This window comes from Rhamphochromis longiceps, linkage group LG2 (assembly GCF_057381845.1).
Source record: "Rhamphochromis longiceps isolate RC_006_pf linkage group LG2, R_longiceps_female_GT1.1, whole genome shotgun sequence".
NCBI lineage: Eukaryota > Metazoa > Chordata > Actinopteri > Cichliformes > Cichlidae > Rhamphochromis > Rhamphochromis longiceps.
In genome coordinates this window covers 40,440,453-40,459,772 of record NC_140558.1, presented here as the reverse complement: position 1 = coordinate 40,459,772, position 19,320 = coordinate 40,440,453, and the positions used below count along the sequence as shown (strand labels likewise).

At 37.7% G+C, this 19,320-nt stretch overlaps 1 protein-coding gene across 8 annotated transcripts in view; it reads left to right on the top strand.

Moving 5' to 3' along the window:
* Positions 1-19,320, top strand: part of diaph2 (diaphanous-related formin 2) — a 378,860-nt gene that overhangs the window by 98,483 nt on the left and 261,057 nt on the right. For all 8 annotated transcript variants that reach the window (XM_085428909.1, XM_085428893.1, XM_085428885.1 and 5 more), the window contains 4 exons: positions 4,342-4,481; positions 17,417-17,491; positions 17,590-17,659; positions 18,401-18,537. In XM_085428909.1, the coding sequence (XP_085285035.1) occupies positions 4,342-4,481; positions 17,417-17,491; positions 17,590-17,659; positions 18,401-18,537 (422 nt within the window). The remainder of the gene's footprint in view (positions 1-4,341; positions 4,482-17,416; positions 17,492-17,589; positions 17,660-18,400; positions 18,538-19,320) is intronic.

Sequence of the window (19,320 nt, the reverse complement as noted above, 5' to 3'; positions counted from 1 at the left end):
TGTTTCTCTGCTGCCAGTATGGGAGTGTAATGTTGATATTATCCCAAAGGATTCTATTGATTTGGGCTAGGGTCATGAAAAAACAGTTTATGGTCAGTGTCTTTGGTTTCCAGAGGTCAGAGCCTGTGGTGAAACCAGAGCTCTAGTGTTTCTGGATATAGCGGTATGCTTGCTGGGAACTATTGAGGGGTAAGAAGATTAATAAAAAGTGGGTGATGCACTTGCCTCTCACTGCCCAATGCTGAGGAAGTATTTTTCTGCAAATCGTGTCTCTTAATCAGTTGTATCCAAAAATAAAACGCCAGTTTAAGCAGCATTACATTTATATATTTTTTCCCTCTAACAGTATGCAGTGGTTTTTCCTGCAATGTTTTGATAAACTTTTATATTATTATGGCTTTGATTACTTTGCTCAAAAGTGGAGGTATTTAAGGATGTCACATCTGTGAAAGTCTGAATTTGTCAAATAAACTTTTTCTCAAGTTTGTAAGAGTTTCTTATCAAAACTGTTCAGTTACTGAACCATGATATGGTGAAGCTGGAAGCCTCTGAATTTGAATCTGGTCTTGCTTACTATCCTCTGGGTAATCTATCTAACTCCTGCTGTAAAAAGACTTTTGGTCAGTTGTATTGCTTGTTATTCCAAATTGCCTATGGAGGAAAGGTAAAGAACTTAAGGGCGTAAACAAGGGTGCTGTATAAATGTGTGAAAAGGTGAATGTGGCTTAATGCTTTCAGTGATCAGTAAGACTAGAAAAGCAGTTTGTAAATGCCAGTCCATTCCTTTCCATTTCATCAAGCTCTACAACAACCAACATCAAGCTTTTGCCAATTTGCGGGTATTTGGTCTTCAGATTTAGGTGAAGTGCACTAATGTGATTTTTAACACTCACCAGGCATTATTTTCCAAACTTTACTGAGCAAAGTTCTGACATGACCTCTCCACTATCTACCCAACTGAGCTGCTTTAGCTTTTGTTGTTGTCAAAACTGAATCGCTGCAGACAGCAGTGTGTTTTCAACACTCTGTCCTTCTGTACAGAAACAAAAGGTTTGGTTATCTGACTGCTGTGATTCTGCTTTTTCAGGGGATAAACAGCATATTACACCAACTCTCAACAATGCTCATTCTGATAATCTAAATCTAATTATTTTTCTTCTACTTTTTTAGGGGAAGTAGCTTTTAAATAGCTTATATGCTGCTTGTGCATGCTTAGCATGATTGGATCTGACACTTAATGGTAATGCACCATCTTAATCAATAGTTTTAATGACTTAGGTCCATTTACTATGGAAGATCCTTGTCCAGGCTGTATTGGGTAATGAATACTCTAGATCCAGTCTTTTTCTTATCTACTTGATAGAGAAAAATACATCTTTGAGGCTCATCAGAAAAGTAAGTATTTTCAATTAATGAACACTTAAGCGTACCAGTAAAGGCAGTATGTCTAGTAGCTCATCGGTCCAGTTCCTTTTCAGATAGAGTCGAGATCAAGACATAAACATCTTAACTGGTATGGATCAATTGTTATTTCATCTAAAATAAAAGCCTAAATGTAACATTTGGAATTAAAAAGGTACTCAGACACTCAACCACAGCTCGGTGATACAGTGGTTGGACTGGTGCCTCACAGCCAGTTTGTATGTTCTTGCTGTGCCTGTTTGAACACGTCAGGACCCCATCTGTTGTCATTCTCTTAAGCCATGTTATTTTTCATTTTTTAGCTTTTTAAAAGAGTAAAAGTAGAAACAGCTAACCGCTGTCCCTAAATAATAATTTGTTACCATGTCTGAATTAACTGATTCATATCACAATATTAATTCAGAGTGCTTTTTATCAGCTACTCTTTTAGGGATACACTGTGGCTTCTGAATATTTTTAGTGAAACAATGAAGATTATTACATTGTGATTGAAAATGCTAATTACTTGAACTCTGTGCATATCAAATTTAATAAAGAGTCATTAAATTATAAGTCTAACAACACGCGCACGCGGATGCACACTGAGTTATTGAGTTAAAGGTTCATTGAGTTAGACATAAATGATATGAACTTTTCTTTGAGAACTGATTTCAAAAACATAAGCTCTACCACTCAAGGATTAAAAATACATATGTTCTTTGAAGTACCTTAACTGCCAGGAAAGTGTAATTGTTATGTAATTTCTATGAAACAGTTTTACATCACTGTCAGGCTTCAACCTTGAAATCTATTTCAAGGTTTGTATTTCTCATTTTGCTCGTTGAGAGTTTGGAGTATCTGTCTCTCTACTCCAAATTGAATAAAAATCTATTACATTTTGCATTTCTATATATGTGGTTTTATCATTTGCTTCTTACAGTTACTATTGTAGCTTTTCTCTGGCTGTCAACATTTTAGAATTTTTAAGGAAAGAGGCGTATGGTTGTTAATGTTTGCAATATTTAGATTCCAGAGTATAATTACCGATTAGGATTCCTGTATGTAGAAGTTTTAATACTTAAGCTAATGATAAGTCATATTTTCAGTCACAAAGACAGAGTCACACAGGAGAGTTGATTATTTTTTAAAGAAAAATAAGAGATTAACAGTACAAAAGAAGAATGGTTCATGCATTTGAACAAAAAAACCCCCCCAAAACTTTTCTTTTTCAACTGGAATTTGTAGATCCATCATTAATATTCTTACAGCCGATACAGTATATAAGCTACGATGTGTGATTACATTTCTTCTGGTAATGAAATGAAATTGCTTTTGGCAGGAATCACTCAAGTAATTTACAGAATGTGATTTAGCATTTTCCGGAATCTAATACATATGAGAGATTCTGTGCCATTATTCGGTCAATCAGTCTGTGAGCTCAGTTTACACTGAAAGCTCAGAATCAGCGGTAGCTTGCTGTTCTTAGACTGCATCTGGTTTTTGCAACAAAAAATGTGCTTCTTTCATGTTCACTGTGCATTGCAGGAGATCAGCAAGCTTCTCTTTTCTCTAGATAAATGAGTTAGCTTATTACTTCCCAAACTGGCTATTAGCACATCTCACATTGTAGGAAACCAGCAATCCAGGGATGAACACAGCGGATATGATTTTGCCTCCGAGTCTGGTGTAGGCATACATTCTGCATTGTCTCTTCATGTGATTTGTATGGTACCTTGGTCATATTAACAATGAAAACAGAACAACTGAAATTGGTAAATTAAATTAGTTTGCATGTGGAGCTTTTTCATTTATAGTCCAGTTTTTCATTGATCGCTGTAGTCCAATATATAGTGCAATGTTAACTCCACTGTGTGCTTAGACAGTGAATGTAAAGCGAGTGTCAGTGTGTTTCACTGTTGTGCTGAAAATGTGTGTATCGCTGCCAATAGATGCCAATAGTCTCAAATCAAATCAAATCAAATCACTTTTTATTGTCACATCACATGTGCAGGCACACTGGCACAGCACATGCGAGTGAAATTCTTGTGTGCGAGCCCCACAAGCAACAGAGATGTGCAAACACAACAACACAAACGAGCAAAATACAAGAATGGCCAACCTGAAACTAATAAATATATGTACAATATATAATAGTGTATGCATTTCTGGATGTGTATACTAAATATTTTCCTACGTGTGTGTGTGTGTGTGTGTGTGTGTGTGTGTGTGTGTGTGTGTGTGTGTACACATTTTTACAAATTAAATAGTAAAAAAATAAAATAAAATAATAATAATAATAATAATAATAAATTATTATTATTATTTTATTTTATTTTTTTACTATTTAATTTGTAAAAAAAAAAATAAAAAAAAAAATGTGTATACACACACACACACACACACACACACACACACACACACACACACACACACACACACACACACACACATCTCATTGTGTAAGTATCAGTGTAGCAACAGATCCCTGTGGAGATTAAACACAAGAATCCATTTACTTCAAGCAGGAGTGGCTGCAGAGAGCATGTGCAGCCTGTTTTTGGCTCTCTGTCAGTACAGTCCATCATTAGAGTCTTGGCTGACTAGGAAAGGGAAAGTGGCTGGTGCAGCTTCTCCTTCTTCTAAAACATAGATGTCCGAGCCAAATGTTATTATTATAATTATCATGTAATAAAAAGATGAAAAGAGATTTTAATGTGAAAAAGTAAAAAGTTAAAAAAAAAGCCCACATACTCATATTACTACATACAACACACTGATAAAAGGGATTTTTGATTAACACCAACAAATTCTTCTTTTTGTTTTATTCACCTGCAGTTTTTCATTCGCTTCTGTGTATTTAGGGAGATATTGTTCCAAAAGTTGAGTTATAGTATGGTCTGCTGATCTCTAATAACTGTCCCACTGATACTTTGTTTGCAGGGTGGACTGAGGAACAGTAAGCATGAGTGTACCCTTTCTTCCCAAGAATACGTCCATGAACTGCGTTCTGGCATCACAGAAGAAAAGCTGCTCAATTGCCTGGAATCCCTCCGAGTGTCTCTCACTAGTAACCCCGTCAGGTTAGTAAATGAAGCTTTTGTCACATTCTGCCAACTGTCTTGTTCCCGGGCAAAAATCTGAATGATAAGGAACCCCACCCCCACAAAAAACATTTCTAAAAGAGTTTTTATTATTGGAAACACATTTTTGCTGTGAAGGATTGCTGTTCTGATGATTTTAGCTATTACTGTCCCCACACATTATGCACTTTCTCCACAGTTTTCCCTCTAGTCCTTATATAAAAAAACATATAGATCTTTAAAAGCATCATTTTAACTCATGTAGTTCATTCATCGTGTGGTTTTTAAGATCTTATTCTTCTGTTCTTTCTATTTTACTTCCTGTATTTTCCCACACAGTCTGTGCATTTGTAGTCCAGTTTGTTTCGTTATTGGAAACTCCTGATTTTGATCTCAAAAAGCAAGCTTTTGCTAATGAGCACATCTGGCTATAATAATTGCTTCTTAGCAAACAAAAACAAACATAAAAGGGGACTTTTTCTTTAATCCTGTGTGAACCTGTATCACTTGTTTGCTTTTCTTTTGGGTCATTTGTTACAAGGCTTTCCCCCCTAGCCATTTCTATAGTAGGTAACTAAATTCTACCATCTCTCCTGTAAACGAGATCTTCAATCATAATTTAGTCTCACTGGTGCAATACACACTTAGGCTTAGTGACAGCAGATTGCCTAAATTATTTATCATCCCACTGTTCAGGAGCCGTTTCCTAATGTGAATCAATGAGTGGTGCAAGTAAATGGTCACTGTATAAGTGGAAGCATTTTTATGTTGACCCTGCATACAGAGAACAGACCTGGCAGCATAGCCTCAGAGGAGCTTTTATCTAATCTGTGTGCTACTACTGGCATTACTGCTCCATCCCTGCATTAACCAGTTTGAAAGCAAAGGCAATATAGTTACATGCTATTGCTCAAATTGTGCACAACAGCTGCTCAATACAGCCAGTTATATACAAAAAAATGTCCATCACGCCACTCTTGTGTTAATCTATGCACGGTCTGAAGCATGTGTGTGGGAATGTATGTGAATGTTTTACTGTTATATCTTATTAGTATTTTAAGTATTCTATCTATTTTATTTATTGAATTTTATTGTTTTATTTATATTTTGATATTGCTAGGGATGATGCAATGATCGGGGACCATTCTTAATTTCGTTGTTCTCATGACAATGACAATAAAGTTTCTGATTCTGATTCTGATTCTGAAATGGACACATTGACAGCAATTCTCTTCTTCCACATCAAACTTGTGAGATTAAAGAATTCACCTGAAATGCATTTGAATTTTTAAGCACAAGAATATTCAGGTGGCTAAAATGATTATGTGACACATGCACACTGTCATGTACTAACATATAACCGTTTGAGCTTAAAACAAATGCAAGTCCTTATATAATATGTAACGACATGAATTAATAGCTAAGTAATTATCCCTAGAGTGATTGCATTCTGTGGAGTCGCTGCCCGAAATCTGCAGCAAGCTGTAGGGAGTCAGCCTTTCCACTTAGAAAGGCCAACTGGTGCCTAGGGGTTCTAACTGAGGCCAGGCTTGCCCTGTGGGTGTTTTTAAAACGGCTGAACCTTTGACCAGCTTATGAGTGACCCGTGCTTTATGAAAAACTTGCCTCCCACGGATGACTAGACCTACCCAGGGACCCATCTTTGGATGGTGATTCTGGGCAGGACTGTGCAAGTGTTGTCCCCTGCCTGTCTTTACAGCTCTTATTATTTTACTCTTGAAGCATGAATAAGGTTTCCTCTAATTAATATGTACTTAATTGTTATGGATCACAACACACAGGAACTCTGCATTTCACTCACACTATGTTAATGTAACCTTTGGTATAGTTTGATTGTATGTTAGCATATAATGGAAATAACCATGAAGTCTGTTCATGCTTGATTTTTAGTTGCACCTCAGAATAATGATGCACTTGACTGCTTTTAAATATGTGTATTTTAATAAATTATTTAACTGTTATTTATATATGGTACTTGTACTTCACAGTACAACTAAACAGTACAAACAGAAAGGAATACAACAAAAATGTATTGCTTCACAAAAACTCTGGGAAAGTGTCAACAATCCAGATTATCTTTTCGCATTTAAAAGCAAACTGTGTTGTTGTGTTTTTGAAATGGTCACCATTTGTTCCACAGGCATCCATCTGCCTCGACGTCTTCAATGTTTGCATCTTTTTAGCATCTTTTACGCCCAAAGTAGGGAGTGCATGTCAGTATTTAGGCCATGCCTGATAGAAAAAGCTTTTTTTTTGTTGTTTAGATTTGCTTCTTTTTTGTACCTCTCAAATATAAATATGAATTAAGAGCTCCCACAACCACTAAATTGGTTGTGGCAGATCCCACTTATCCAGCCCATACTCAGTGTTGTACTCAGCGTTGTGATCTCAAACATCAATGGTGCAGCATTTCCTCCTCTGATCCTGAGCTCTGGGCAAGCAAGCGTGCTGATAACCATAAAGGAGCCAAAATGAAAATGAGGAGAACGTTTGATATTAGCCCTTTTTTTTAAGAAGGCTCGAAATAAAAACAACTGGTGACCAACTAGGTAATTTTTATGGTGTTTTTTGTTGTCATTTGAGATAACGTAGCCTCAATAACATATTTGAGCCTTTTATAATTACTTAAATCATCTGCTAATAGTTTAATCTTTGAATGTTTTGAACATGAGAGGAACATGAGCTGTTTCAGTGTAGGGATTGATACCGCAATTAAAAGTAATTAATTCATCATTGTCAATGGCATGTCACCAATCATTGACGAACTTAAAGCAAATATTGGTGTATAAGAAACTGAAAAATAAAGAAACAAAAAGACTTTCTGTGAGGCAAATGCCTCCCAGTCTGTCTCCTTACTTACTTCCTGTAAATTTCAAACGTCATTTTGCATTTATGACAGATAAATGATCATTTTAAATGACAACAAACTGACCCAAACTTTGTTTCTTTTAACATAAATACAAATGCAAAAACGAGATAGAAGTCTCCCCATCAAAGTGTAGTTGTTCTTCACTGTCAGTGCTTACTATTGCTTTTTGTTTTTCCTCTGATGTTTGGGGAGGCTGCTAATTTGCTCCCAGAGGCCTGTGTTTGTCTAATAGTTTAATTGGCTTGGCTGCGCACCTGTTTGGCAGCACAGGTGGCCACAGGGCCATTGTGCTGAGGGCCTTATCTCCCAGGCAGTCCCACACAGGTGTGTGGCATGCAGCCTTTGCAGATCCACCCACAGATGGCATTGCCTGGAGCATCCAGTGCCTTCTCTGTTTCCACTCTCTTTTTCTTCAACTGCCATGTTTTCCACTTCTCTTTCTGTCAAAATTTCCCCAGCTAATTATTTATCCTCTACTTCATTCTTCCCCTTTTAATTTTGTCATTTGGATACTTGCTTCTTAATTTAGAAATGTCAGATTGACTAGCCACTTTTCATTAATTTCGTAATCCACTGATGTGAAGAGAGATGCCAACTTACAGAAAATTACCACCCCGTTATTTTCTCATTTAGAGAGGAAAGAAATCCTGCCGCGTTTCAACCCAACTTTTCCCACTCATGTCACTGCTTCTTTGTCTGCTTTACCACATGCGGAGACATTGATATGATTGAGATAGTTCTACATTATTAATATAGCAGTCGACTGACACTTTTTTAAAATTTGCCAGTACAGCAAATACTCTTCTTTCATATGTTTAGATTTTTTGCATCTGGTAGTTTCAGTGTTCATGACCTAATCCTAACTGCTGCTCTATTAATATACTTTTAAATAGAAAAGAGGAGAGGGGTTTAAGTGGTTATCAGCACAAAAGCACATTTTCACTGTCCAGGCTTTTTACTTCTCTCAGTCTTGCCTTCGGCATTACACTGTGACTTTGCTGAATCCCTACAGCTACCTCCATATTAGATCTGCTGGCCCTCAGATCCCTAAGACATATTTAACCAAAATTGAACCGGGCTCCTAACTTTTCATTATGTGAAATCTTCACGGTACAAGTCGAACATTTTATCTAGAGCATTTTCTTGCGGGCTCTTTTTGTGGAGGCGGGAGACATTTGCTGACACTAGAGCTTCTCTCTGTGTCTGTATACTCAGGGTGTGGGTTGTTGTGATGATCTTGCTGCTCTGCCACACTGGGTGTTTTTGAGTCTGAATCAGTTTCACCAGCTTTTCCCTGGTGAATGCTTGTGGTTGCATGGAACGGTAGTAATGGGCTTTTTATGGGCTGGGGAGTTGCAATGCCTGCTGACATAAAGTTGCTCATCCTGTTGGTTGTCTGTCCTACTGCCCAGCATGATTAAGCAATGAACAACACACTAAGAAACACTGACATCTCTGCCAAGGACATCTCGGTGCTCTGCATATACTTTATGGTCAAAAACCATTAAACATTACTGCTTAATCTATGTCTACTATTTCATATATATTTTGAAACATTTTGTCAAATTTCACCTGCAAAAATATATCAATATACTTGAGCTTGTTTACATTTTACATTTCTGGCAAAAACTCACACAAAGTCAATTATAAGGTGTCAAAAAAGCTGCTCCCTTGGCATAAAAGTTTAAATGTAATAGCACTAACTGGGACTCTATATGCCTGAGTCTTACTCCCTCGGCCTTTTCTGTTTGCTTCATGTACAACGGCCAATTAACGCCAGCACCCAGAAGCATATCCATCTGTCCTTCTGCTGTTGTGGCTATTGAAACAAATGTGAGCATCTAAACAGCTCACAGGTTGTGTATCCCCCCTCGACAGCGTAGGCCTGAAATCTCGTCTGGCACAAGTACAAAGTGTGAATAGTGGCCCTCGATAAGACTGCTATGAGTTAACACAGCACTGCACTGATGAATGATTCTTGTGTGAGAATTCAGACACAGTAGACATCAATGAGATAGCTCTGTCAGACATAGATTCTTCACAGAGATGAATAACTGTTTCAACTCTTGTCATTTTTGATGTGGAAATATGGCAGTGAATCATCCATAATTAATCCTCTGTATCCACTTTGTTATCCTTGATAGTCTTTTGTAAGCTTAATCAGACTTCTTGTCAATTTGATTTTTTTTTTTTAAACGTAGCAGAAAAAACAGCTGTCCCTGCTTAAGTTCAGGGAGATGAGTTAGCTCGGGACATGAGACAGACTCTGAACTTTGCGGATTAAGCATTATTTCTTTCCATCCAACTTTGTGGAATAATAGAAAAATAGCAATTTAATTCTCTGCCGTGATGATCTAGTTTTATCATCTTCCTTTAGTAAAAATTTTCCAGAGTGGTCATTTTCTTGGCAGTGAGAGTCGACCACGCTCAGTCACCCTCAGGTTCTCCGAAAAGTTTACTCATCAAGGAGGAATAAAACTGCAAATGACATAAGTGTTTAGTAGAAACCTGAAGGTAAAACGCACTGTGGCCTTCTGTTGTTTCAGAATAATTTATTTCATTAGAGAATGCATTTTTGCTTTTTACTTTGACAATAGTACGAGCATAAATCACTTAGAACAGTCAGAGTTTTATTTGACTGTTAAATTTGGCACCGATGTTATGACACTGTCCTCTCAGTGGACGTGAGAAGGAGTGAGAAATGAGCAAGTGAACTAGTTTGTACCCTTGCGGCTGACTTCAAAGTTGATGTTTGCCCTTCTTCTTCACAGGCAATGAAAATGATTTTGGAGACATAAATGTCCTCAGTGTCTGCGTGCATTTTAAGAGTGATGCCTATTTCATTTTATGACACCATCTGTTAACCTCCAAGATAGCCATATCTGTTACAGCCCCAAAGCATGCATACATAATTCAGACATATCTGATTTGAATTTTATATTGATTTCGTTGGAAACTATTTGCTGCAGTATCGAAAATAGCTGGTAGATATAGGAAATAACTGACTATAAATCTATAATTATTGTTCTTCGCTCTTAGTCATTATTCATAGGTTACGGTTCATGTTATTCTTTTTGATATAATGCGATATATAAAATTGTGGTATAGTTAAGTGGAAAGTATTAAAAGAAATAAATAACACCTGTTTCATGTTTGACCTTGTAAACAAACATCCTAAGAACTTATGTCAAATCTGTGGAAAACGCTCATAGTGACACACTTTCCTTTATGCTTATGAATAAAAGGATTTATCACCTTATGTGACCTACAAAGGCAATCCTTTCTGCCGCAGAATTTAGTAGAGCTGCAGAGCCGTCCTAATGTTTCACTAGTTGTCTGCAGATATTAAATACTGGCACAAATTCTGGTGAACATGTTCTCAAAGGTGAACACTGATACTGCAATTACATCTCCTCTAAAAGGTGGCAGCAACAAAAGCTTGAACAAAATGGCAACTTAATGACTTTGAAAATAGAATTAGTTCTTCCAGGGAAGTGCTTGCCATTGCATTTCCTTCAACTTGAAAGATCTTTACAGGAGCCTGAGGAATGTGTTGATACATTGCGTCAAACCTAATGGTCCATTCTTTAATCTTCCTCAATAAACGCAGCTTTACACAATACCACTCAATTAAATTGAGAAAAAAGACTGTGTCCAGCAGTGTTTTAGCAGTAATACTGGTTTCTGTATACCTTCAGGTTGCAGTGATGCTATGTTGGTGTGTAGGTATTCTTGGTGTTGTTCTGGGGATAATTAGAAATTCCAAGAGTGTTTTGCTCTCCGTGGGGAGTCATTTCAAAGTATCTAGGGAGCATGGTGTGCTGTCTGTCAGCTCTCTGATGGAGACCTCCACTCTCCAACCTCACACTCCTTTCATGTTCACACACACGCACGATACTTTCAGTTCTACATTCACCTGTGTGGTACATCTTTAGTCTTTGTTAAAGCCATGTTTCAGTATCAAGCTGAGACTTGAATACCATTACAAGTGCAAAGTGCTCCCTTTGAGTACTGCACGGTTCTTGTTCCTGCGCTTCCTTGACTATGCCAGAAATTACATTTGTGGAGTGCTGACACCAGGTATATTGTCCTCAGACTGTATTACGTGGTTTTGTAGCACTATGAAATAACAGCACCGCTGCAGATGACTCTGTGGACAGTTCTTCTGCTCTAATTCAATAAAACCACTGAAAAATTGGTTGCAAGGAATATACTTTATGAAACAGTTTATTCATATGGTACACACAATCGTAACATGTTCTGTGCTGTGATGCATTATATTTAAGAGTTGCTATAGCCCAGCGGTCCCCAACCCCCGGGCCTCGGACCGGTACCGGTCCGTGAGTCGTTTGGTACCGGGCCGCGAGAGTTGAGGCTCAGGTGTGAAATGTCTGGTTTTCAGGGTTTTTATCGGTTTCCAGCGTTATTTTGTTATCGTTTTTATCATTTACTCGGTTTTCCTGGGTCTTTTCACGTGTGTTGTGAATAAATCTTCTTTTTTTCGGTACCGGTACTAGTTTTATTTTGTTGTGTTTATCCGCGACACCTTAAAGGCCGGTCCGTGAAAATATTGTCGGGCATAAACCGGTCCATGGCGCAAAAAAGGTTGGAGACCGCTGCTATAGCCAGCCGGAGTTGGAGACCAAAGATATTATGAAGACTGCCGAGCAAAGTGGCAGCACGGATGGGAAAGGTGCATGTTAGCTGTGCTCTGAAACATCCTGCCTGCTTGCTGTTCTCTGTCAGGTTCAGCACAGGTCAATGATTTTGACTCACTTTGTATGTATAAATGCCAGATGCTGGATGCACACAGTGTCCATAATACTTCAATATGTATTTCAATCTCTTGATAGTTCACCTTGCCCACCCCCTCCCCCAGTGCTCATCTACAGTCTCCTAAATATTTAACTCAGTTCTGTGTGAAGTAAAGGTTTCTGTGGCTAAGGATCAAACAGCATTAGAAACAGGGTGTAGGAGTTTAAGAATTATTTTACAGGATTAAAACAAATGTTTTTGTCATTGATACTTGCTGGCTACAGCCTGGTGTTGAATTAATTCATCAGTCTATCCACAGTAATATATTATAGAAACTTCAAAGTGTGTGCAAATAATGTATGGCGTTTGTAGGCAAGCTAATAATGTGGCTCTGGGGATGAGAGTGCTAGTTGCTGTGTTTAACTCTATGTTGGTCCAGTAGCAATACTTTACGTCTAGACTAATGAGTCAAAACCAGAGCCAAAAGAAATGAAGCATTGATTATCACATAGTGCGTGCTAAGATCTGAGAACACTCATCGACAGTCAGCTTTGAGAACAGTCAACACAATGTGCAAGAAGACGGTTGTATTGGAGAATCTCCAAGCATCGAGGCCGGGTAGTCCCAGTCATAAGTGGTAAGTACCCACCAAAGGGAGGTAGAGTGGAAGGACAAACCACGAAATCCATCAAACTGTGATACACTGGAAAAGCAGAGACAAATGTTGCTGCTTTTAATAGTTATTTGTAGAAAGCATTTTGCTTAAAGATGTAAGGAACAGAAAGATAATGTTCATATTTAATTTCTGTCATCTGATATGCACTGTGCTTTATAGGCATTTAGGGTGGCTTTTATATTGATCACAGTGTAATGTACCCCCATGTTTGGCATGCCAAATCACTAAACAGACGCTGGTGGTGCTTGGTTTCAAGATTTATTTTTCAGGCCTATGTGTTGCACCTTGGCCCTAAGTCCCGATTCTGTAGTGGTGAATAGGTCAGTAGTCCCAAGGAGGAACAGTTGTATGCCTCGGCCCTGTAATGTAATATGAAAGATACTTTACAGACACAGAAGCTTTCAGTAACATAACCCTTCACCAAGCTCTGATAAAATAATAAATCTGGTCTATAAACTGAAATCAATACACACACAGTCTATCCAAACACAAGACCAGTGATCAGACAAACAAGGTGGGACAGTGTCTCCCTCTCGCTGCTTCTTCCAATGCTGAGTCACTTAGTGTGGCTGGTGATGTGCAAGTAATCTTCTCTTTATGTAGTAACGCTTCCCTGGCGATGTACTTGTAAAACTTTATTCTCTTTTCCATGATCTTTGCTCTGAGTTTGTTTTAATAACATACAAAAGTGTAGGCTAAAAAATAAGTTGCAGCATATCTTTCCATCTAAATACTATTAATTTGTAAAGGAATCACTCTTTTTTAGTATGAAATATAGTAAATATAATAACAGAAACAATTTTACACTTCAAACAAGCTGCAGAACCAAATATAAGAGGCATAGACATTGGTTGCATGCATATAACATATGTAACCCGTGACATTAGTACATGTTATAACATAACTGCTCTTTTTACTGCAGTGCTGAGAAAAATCTACAATCTAGTTGAGACTTTATGGACCTGAAATCTTCATTGAACAAACATCTTGTTAGTAAAATGTAGTTCATTCTGAACTCTTGTTTGTTAGATAAGCTGTGAGAATTTCACTGCATACATTTTCTCGCAGTTAACATAACTGCAACATAATTGCATCAAGCTAGCAGAGCCCCTCCCCTTCAAAAGAAAAAAACAAAAAAACCCCCACAAAATATAAAATAAGAAATTGCTTCCCTAAGACCAACCATGAATTTTTCATTTTGCCTGGGGAATATACATGATTGCAGAAAGTAACACAATTTGGTGGCACTTAACTAGAGGATTATAGCCATCAATATTAGATGAACAAGTTCTCCCCCAAGTTAATGAAATTTTTAGATGTATTCCCACATTAGGAGAAGAAAGTGATAAGGAAAGGATCTCATCTCATGTTGTTTCTGCGTTAAGGTACTTTACATTTGACCAAACAAGAGCCTATGGCCACATCCGCAGCACACGTTTTGTTGCTCTGCTTACTAACTATGGAAGTATTTTGTATTTAAAAAACAACAATGTAGATCTGTTACAGAGGCTGGCATCATTGTTATTACTTTATTATTACCGCACCATAGTGGGAAAAGTAGGGTTATTTGTTTTAGTTGCTGTAATAGTATGCTGTCCATTCAGGTAAGTTCTCTGATGAACAGAAAGGGGCCATTTCATAGCCTGAGGACAAACACTCTAAAAGTACCATCTCTCATTTTCTTAGTGGTAACTTTGGGGACATTTGGAAGGCAACCTGTAGAGGACCTAAGGGTATACGTGAGGGGACAGAAAATGATAGACAGTCTGGGATGTAGGGAGGACCGAAAAACATTTAGTGCCTTAGAAACCTTTAGGGGACTGCATTATGTTGCAACCTTCAGCAAGACGCACATTTTTGATGAAAAATTTAGGGCACAGACAATCGCAGTTTCTCTTCTTTTCTGCCTATTCTGATTCAGTCCAGCAGTCATACAGAAAGGCAAACATGCAGCAAACGTCTCTTGCTTATTTTACAAGTTGAATTCTCCTTTAATTAGTACAGCTTGCCTGCTAAAAGAATGCATTTGTAAATCTCTTAGTAAGGCTAGTTTTCTCCCATAAAGCTGTTTTTGAATTTGTTTGGTTTTTCGTGATGATACGTCACGAAAGTGCACCAAATTACACGAGAACTAGAAGGACATTAAAAGCTTATCCAAAGAAGAGTTTTGAATGTTCTTCAAGAAGCCTCAAAAACTATTTAAAGAAATCACAAGAAAGCTTACAGACCGTGCTGAAGAATAAAGATGTCCACATCAACTAATGACTTTCAAACTTATCAGAATTGTCCAAACTCTGCTGTCCCTGCGTTTATATGTTTGTTTGCTGCACTTATTCTCAATTTGACAGCAAGATATAAAGAAATGCAGAGCATTAGAAGCTATTTTGCACTATGAACTGTGCTGCAGGTGCTCTTCGCCTCAGTATCTGCTCTGTAACTTCATGCAGTTGATGTGATTTGCAATAATATCTAGGAGGAGTACATATAGTGCCATGCTTAAATTCACTGAACTTTTCTGAGTGACCTTGTGAGTGACAAATGGCAGACTACATGGCTAGGTGCTTGATTTTATTCACCTGTAGCAATAGGAGTGAAACACTTAGGATTAAGACATGCGTCCTGATATTTTTGTCCATGTAGTGCATTTAACAGGAGGCTCCCTTTTTCCTCTTTTTCGTAAAACACGACTATAAACCTGATGATGTTCCTATCCAAGCATTTTTTTCATCAAAAATGAAGTTTTATCTTCCTTTTGAATTACCCTTTAATAAACGACAATTTATATATTTACTGAAGGGGGTTTATGATTTGCATTTCAAACTGAAAAAAAAGCAAAGAGAGAACGAACACTATCAAAACAAACAAAACACTCAGTCTCATAGTTTAATTGGAATTATAGTTGCACAGTTTGAAAGTACAGAAGTGGCATAACCCTTTCAACAAGCACATTGTCTAGATTGCGAGCACGGAGTGTTAATTTGTAAATTAATAGCCACTATAAATAACAGTAGCATTGCTAAAATGTACTTAACGTGTAAACACACACTCCTTTGAAGGTGGAAGGAATCATGCTCTGCAGACAGCAAAACAGAGTCGTCATATTACACATTTACACCTTGTTTACTGTGATAACGAACATGATTGCAAAGCATGAAATTGTAATTATGTAAAAACCTCCTTATGGCAGAGGACATAGTATTTTTTTTGTTTTTGTCTGCAGTGTTCTCGGAGATGTCTCATAGCGTCCTACAATCCCATATTACAGTTACACTGTGTAATGAACAAATTTCTGTTCACAAATATTGGTCCAATTTCCTGCTCTCCGAAGACTGACATTAGCATCATTACTAAGGAGCATAAACAAAGACTGTGGACTTAGTGAATTGTGATTCTTGAGCCATGTCGCCTCCTTTCCCTCCGCGTTGTCGCAGCCTTTCATTAACTTCTACCTCCTCTGTATCACATATACATACAGCTTCATTGTTATTCTGCAGTAAACTGAGCCAATTTGGTCTTTCTTTTCTTTTATGGCTTCCAGCATGTGCAAAGTACATGCTGGAAAAAAACATTCAAATTGGAAGGCTCTTGGTAAACAGACATTTATAAAGACATTTCTAAACATTATAATGTGTTTTGTTTTTATTAAGAAAACAGATCATCATTACATACCACAGTAAATATTAATAACTTATAAACTGGCGCTGCTTGTCTGGTAATGAAATGTGAGTAATGGTAGGTAGGGTTTGTTGTGCGTGCTAATTTAGTCACAGATCAAAGAAATACCTCACCTCAACTTTGCTAGTTGCCTTAGGCTAATGCATCTCATCCCTAATTGAGGGTCTCTTCCGACTCACTGAGTCAATACAAATGGCTTTAATACTGAAACCATTATTATTTCAAATCATTGTCAAAAAGGTGGGATAAATCGTTGACTTATGCCCCGTTAATGTCATAAAATTGCCCCATATATTTTACATTATTGACAGTTGGAGGCCCAAAAACAAGTAATGCTAATGATATAATCTCGCTGTGACCACACAGTCCCTCCCAGCCTCCTCCTGCTTCTCTCTTCCGCTGGCTTAGACAAACGGGCTCATCTGCACTGGATCATTTGCTGTCTCCTGATACGCTGAGGTTTATAGCCAGTTATCTCCCGCGATCCATTATCGATTACAATGTTATCTTCTTGCATTGCTAAATCTTTTGGCACAGTAACGTTGTAGCTCAGAGGGGGGTGGTTCTGGATACAAACTGCTTGGCAATGGGGACACTAGTTAAGATGGATGGGTGTTCATTTGCTTGTAAATGGGTATAGTTTAAATGTAAACTGATTCAGACTGTATTCAGTGTCAGAGAGAGGGCAGGAGGGTTTTTGATTTGCAGCACTTTCTGTTAGGAATTAAAAATCACTGCAACAGTCAATTTATCGAGTTAAGTGTTAAACCTCTGATATTACTCTGAGTGACTCATTTCCTCTGCGGTTAATGCAATATTGTTGTTTGTGCTTGCTTCTTTCTGTGAATCAGCGTGGCTGACAGCAAACCAGCATGGCAATAACAATTTAGAACGAGTATCGTGTGACCAGTTTTTTTTGTCTATGTGTTTTATTTACAGTTGGGTTAATAACTTTGGCCATGAGGGTCTCGGACTTCTTCTGGAGGCACTGGAGAAGCTGCTGGACAAGAAACAGTGAGTCACCTCATATATTTGTTGTTGAGTTTTTGCACAATGTGCTTTTCATTCAATCGCAATACATAAAATCTGTCTTTTCTTTTTCTTTTTTCCAGGCAAGAGCCCATTGATAAACGCAACCAGCATAAACTTATCCAGTGTTTGAAGGCTTTCATGAACAATAAGGTCTGTATGATTCAACAGACATAAGGCCATCCACACAACTGATCACCCACATAAAAATCTCTTTTCGTGTCGGTATGAAGTGATATTGCTCTGACGCAAACGGAAAAATCTAAGCGAGTACACAGGCCTGAAATGTTCACCAGCTGAACAGTGAATTTATTTTACATAATAAAAAGCACGAGAGAGCAAACTCTTAGCTCACTTACATTAAACATTTTATAAATATCTCAAGAGGCCAAGATTCCAAACCTTATTTGAATCTGAACTCCGACAAGCCTGGGATAATGGGAGCGTAAAGCTAATTTTACCATTTCAAGCCCACAGTCTCAGATCTTTTAATTATCCTTTTTTGGGTAGTCTGGCTCATTTCTCAAAAGTGGCACACATTTCAAGCATAGATGAACTGTTGATATTGCTTCTCTTAGAGTTAATCCCCACATGTGGTCATCTCTACCCATTCTTTCAGTTGTGGGGAGACTACAAGGTACATGAGACTATAAGTATTTGTCCCTATAGTCCTGTCCTGAATTAAATTAATTCATCATCCTCTCTATTTTCTCCCTCGGCCTCGTTGTCCCTCCTTATAAGAAAATTAAGGCCAACTATAACTTACGTAGATTGGAGATTTTTTTTCAGTTTTTTACTTGAAGTGAAAGTTCTCTATGAATGCTAATGTTCTCATTAATTTATACCCAGTGGACTTTTTTCTATATCCTCTCCTGTCTTCTTTTGTGCCCGTAGTATGGACTGCAAAGGATCTTGGGAGATGAGCGGAGTTTGTCGTTGTTGGCTCGAGCGATTGACCCCAAACAGACCAGCATGATGACAGAGATTGTCAAAATCCTCTCCGCTTGCTGCATCATCGGAGAGGAAAACATGTAAGTTCCATTCAGAGACATCACGTTCACATGCGTAGGTAGTCTATCAAAGTCCAACCACCCATGTCTGCAGACACAATACGTTTTGTCTCAGTGCGTTAAATTGGGAGCTTTGGTTTTTTGCAGGTTTAAAGATTTTAAATAAGGTTTAATTTGAATAAAATTCTTATTTGTGGTCTTTACTTTGGGTCATGTGGATGAATTGACCTTTGAAGTTGCTACCGTACTTTTGCCTATCCTATCTCCTATGGGGATTTTAAGTGTTGATAGGATCACATATTTCTCAGGTTTTCTATATATTTTTCAATAAATTGCAGCTGATATAGAAATAAATGATTGACTGATGGAAAAACAAAGAAAAACAATGAAAGACATGACCCATCACTGCTTTGTGTATACAAATCCCTGTTTCTGAAATAGAGGGAAGAGTGCAGGACATCCCTATAATATTACTGTCGCTTCAATCTTCTCTCACTGGGTGGCATGTAGTAGGGCTGGGCGATATGACCCAAAATTCATATCTCGATATTTTTTAGCTGGATGGCGATATAAGATATATATATCTCGATATTTTTTTAAGCCATAAAGTAAGAACAAAAAGAGTTCTTAGTCAAAGCTGTGTCCCAGATGTCACACAGGCACTTTTATTAACATACAGCACAGATGTACATGAAAAATTACTCAAAATTAAATTATGAGCATTCATTAAATAATAATGCTCCATAAATAAAAGAAAACAAGGTTGTTTTTGTGCTAAACAAAGAGCTCACAATTGTGCAGTCA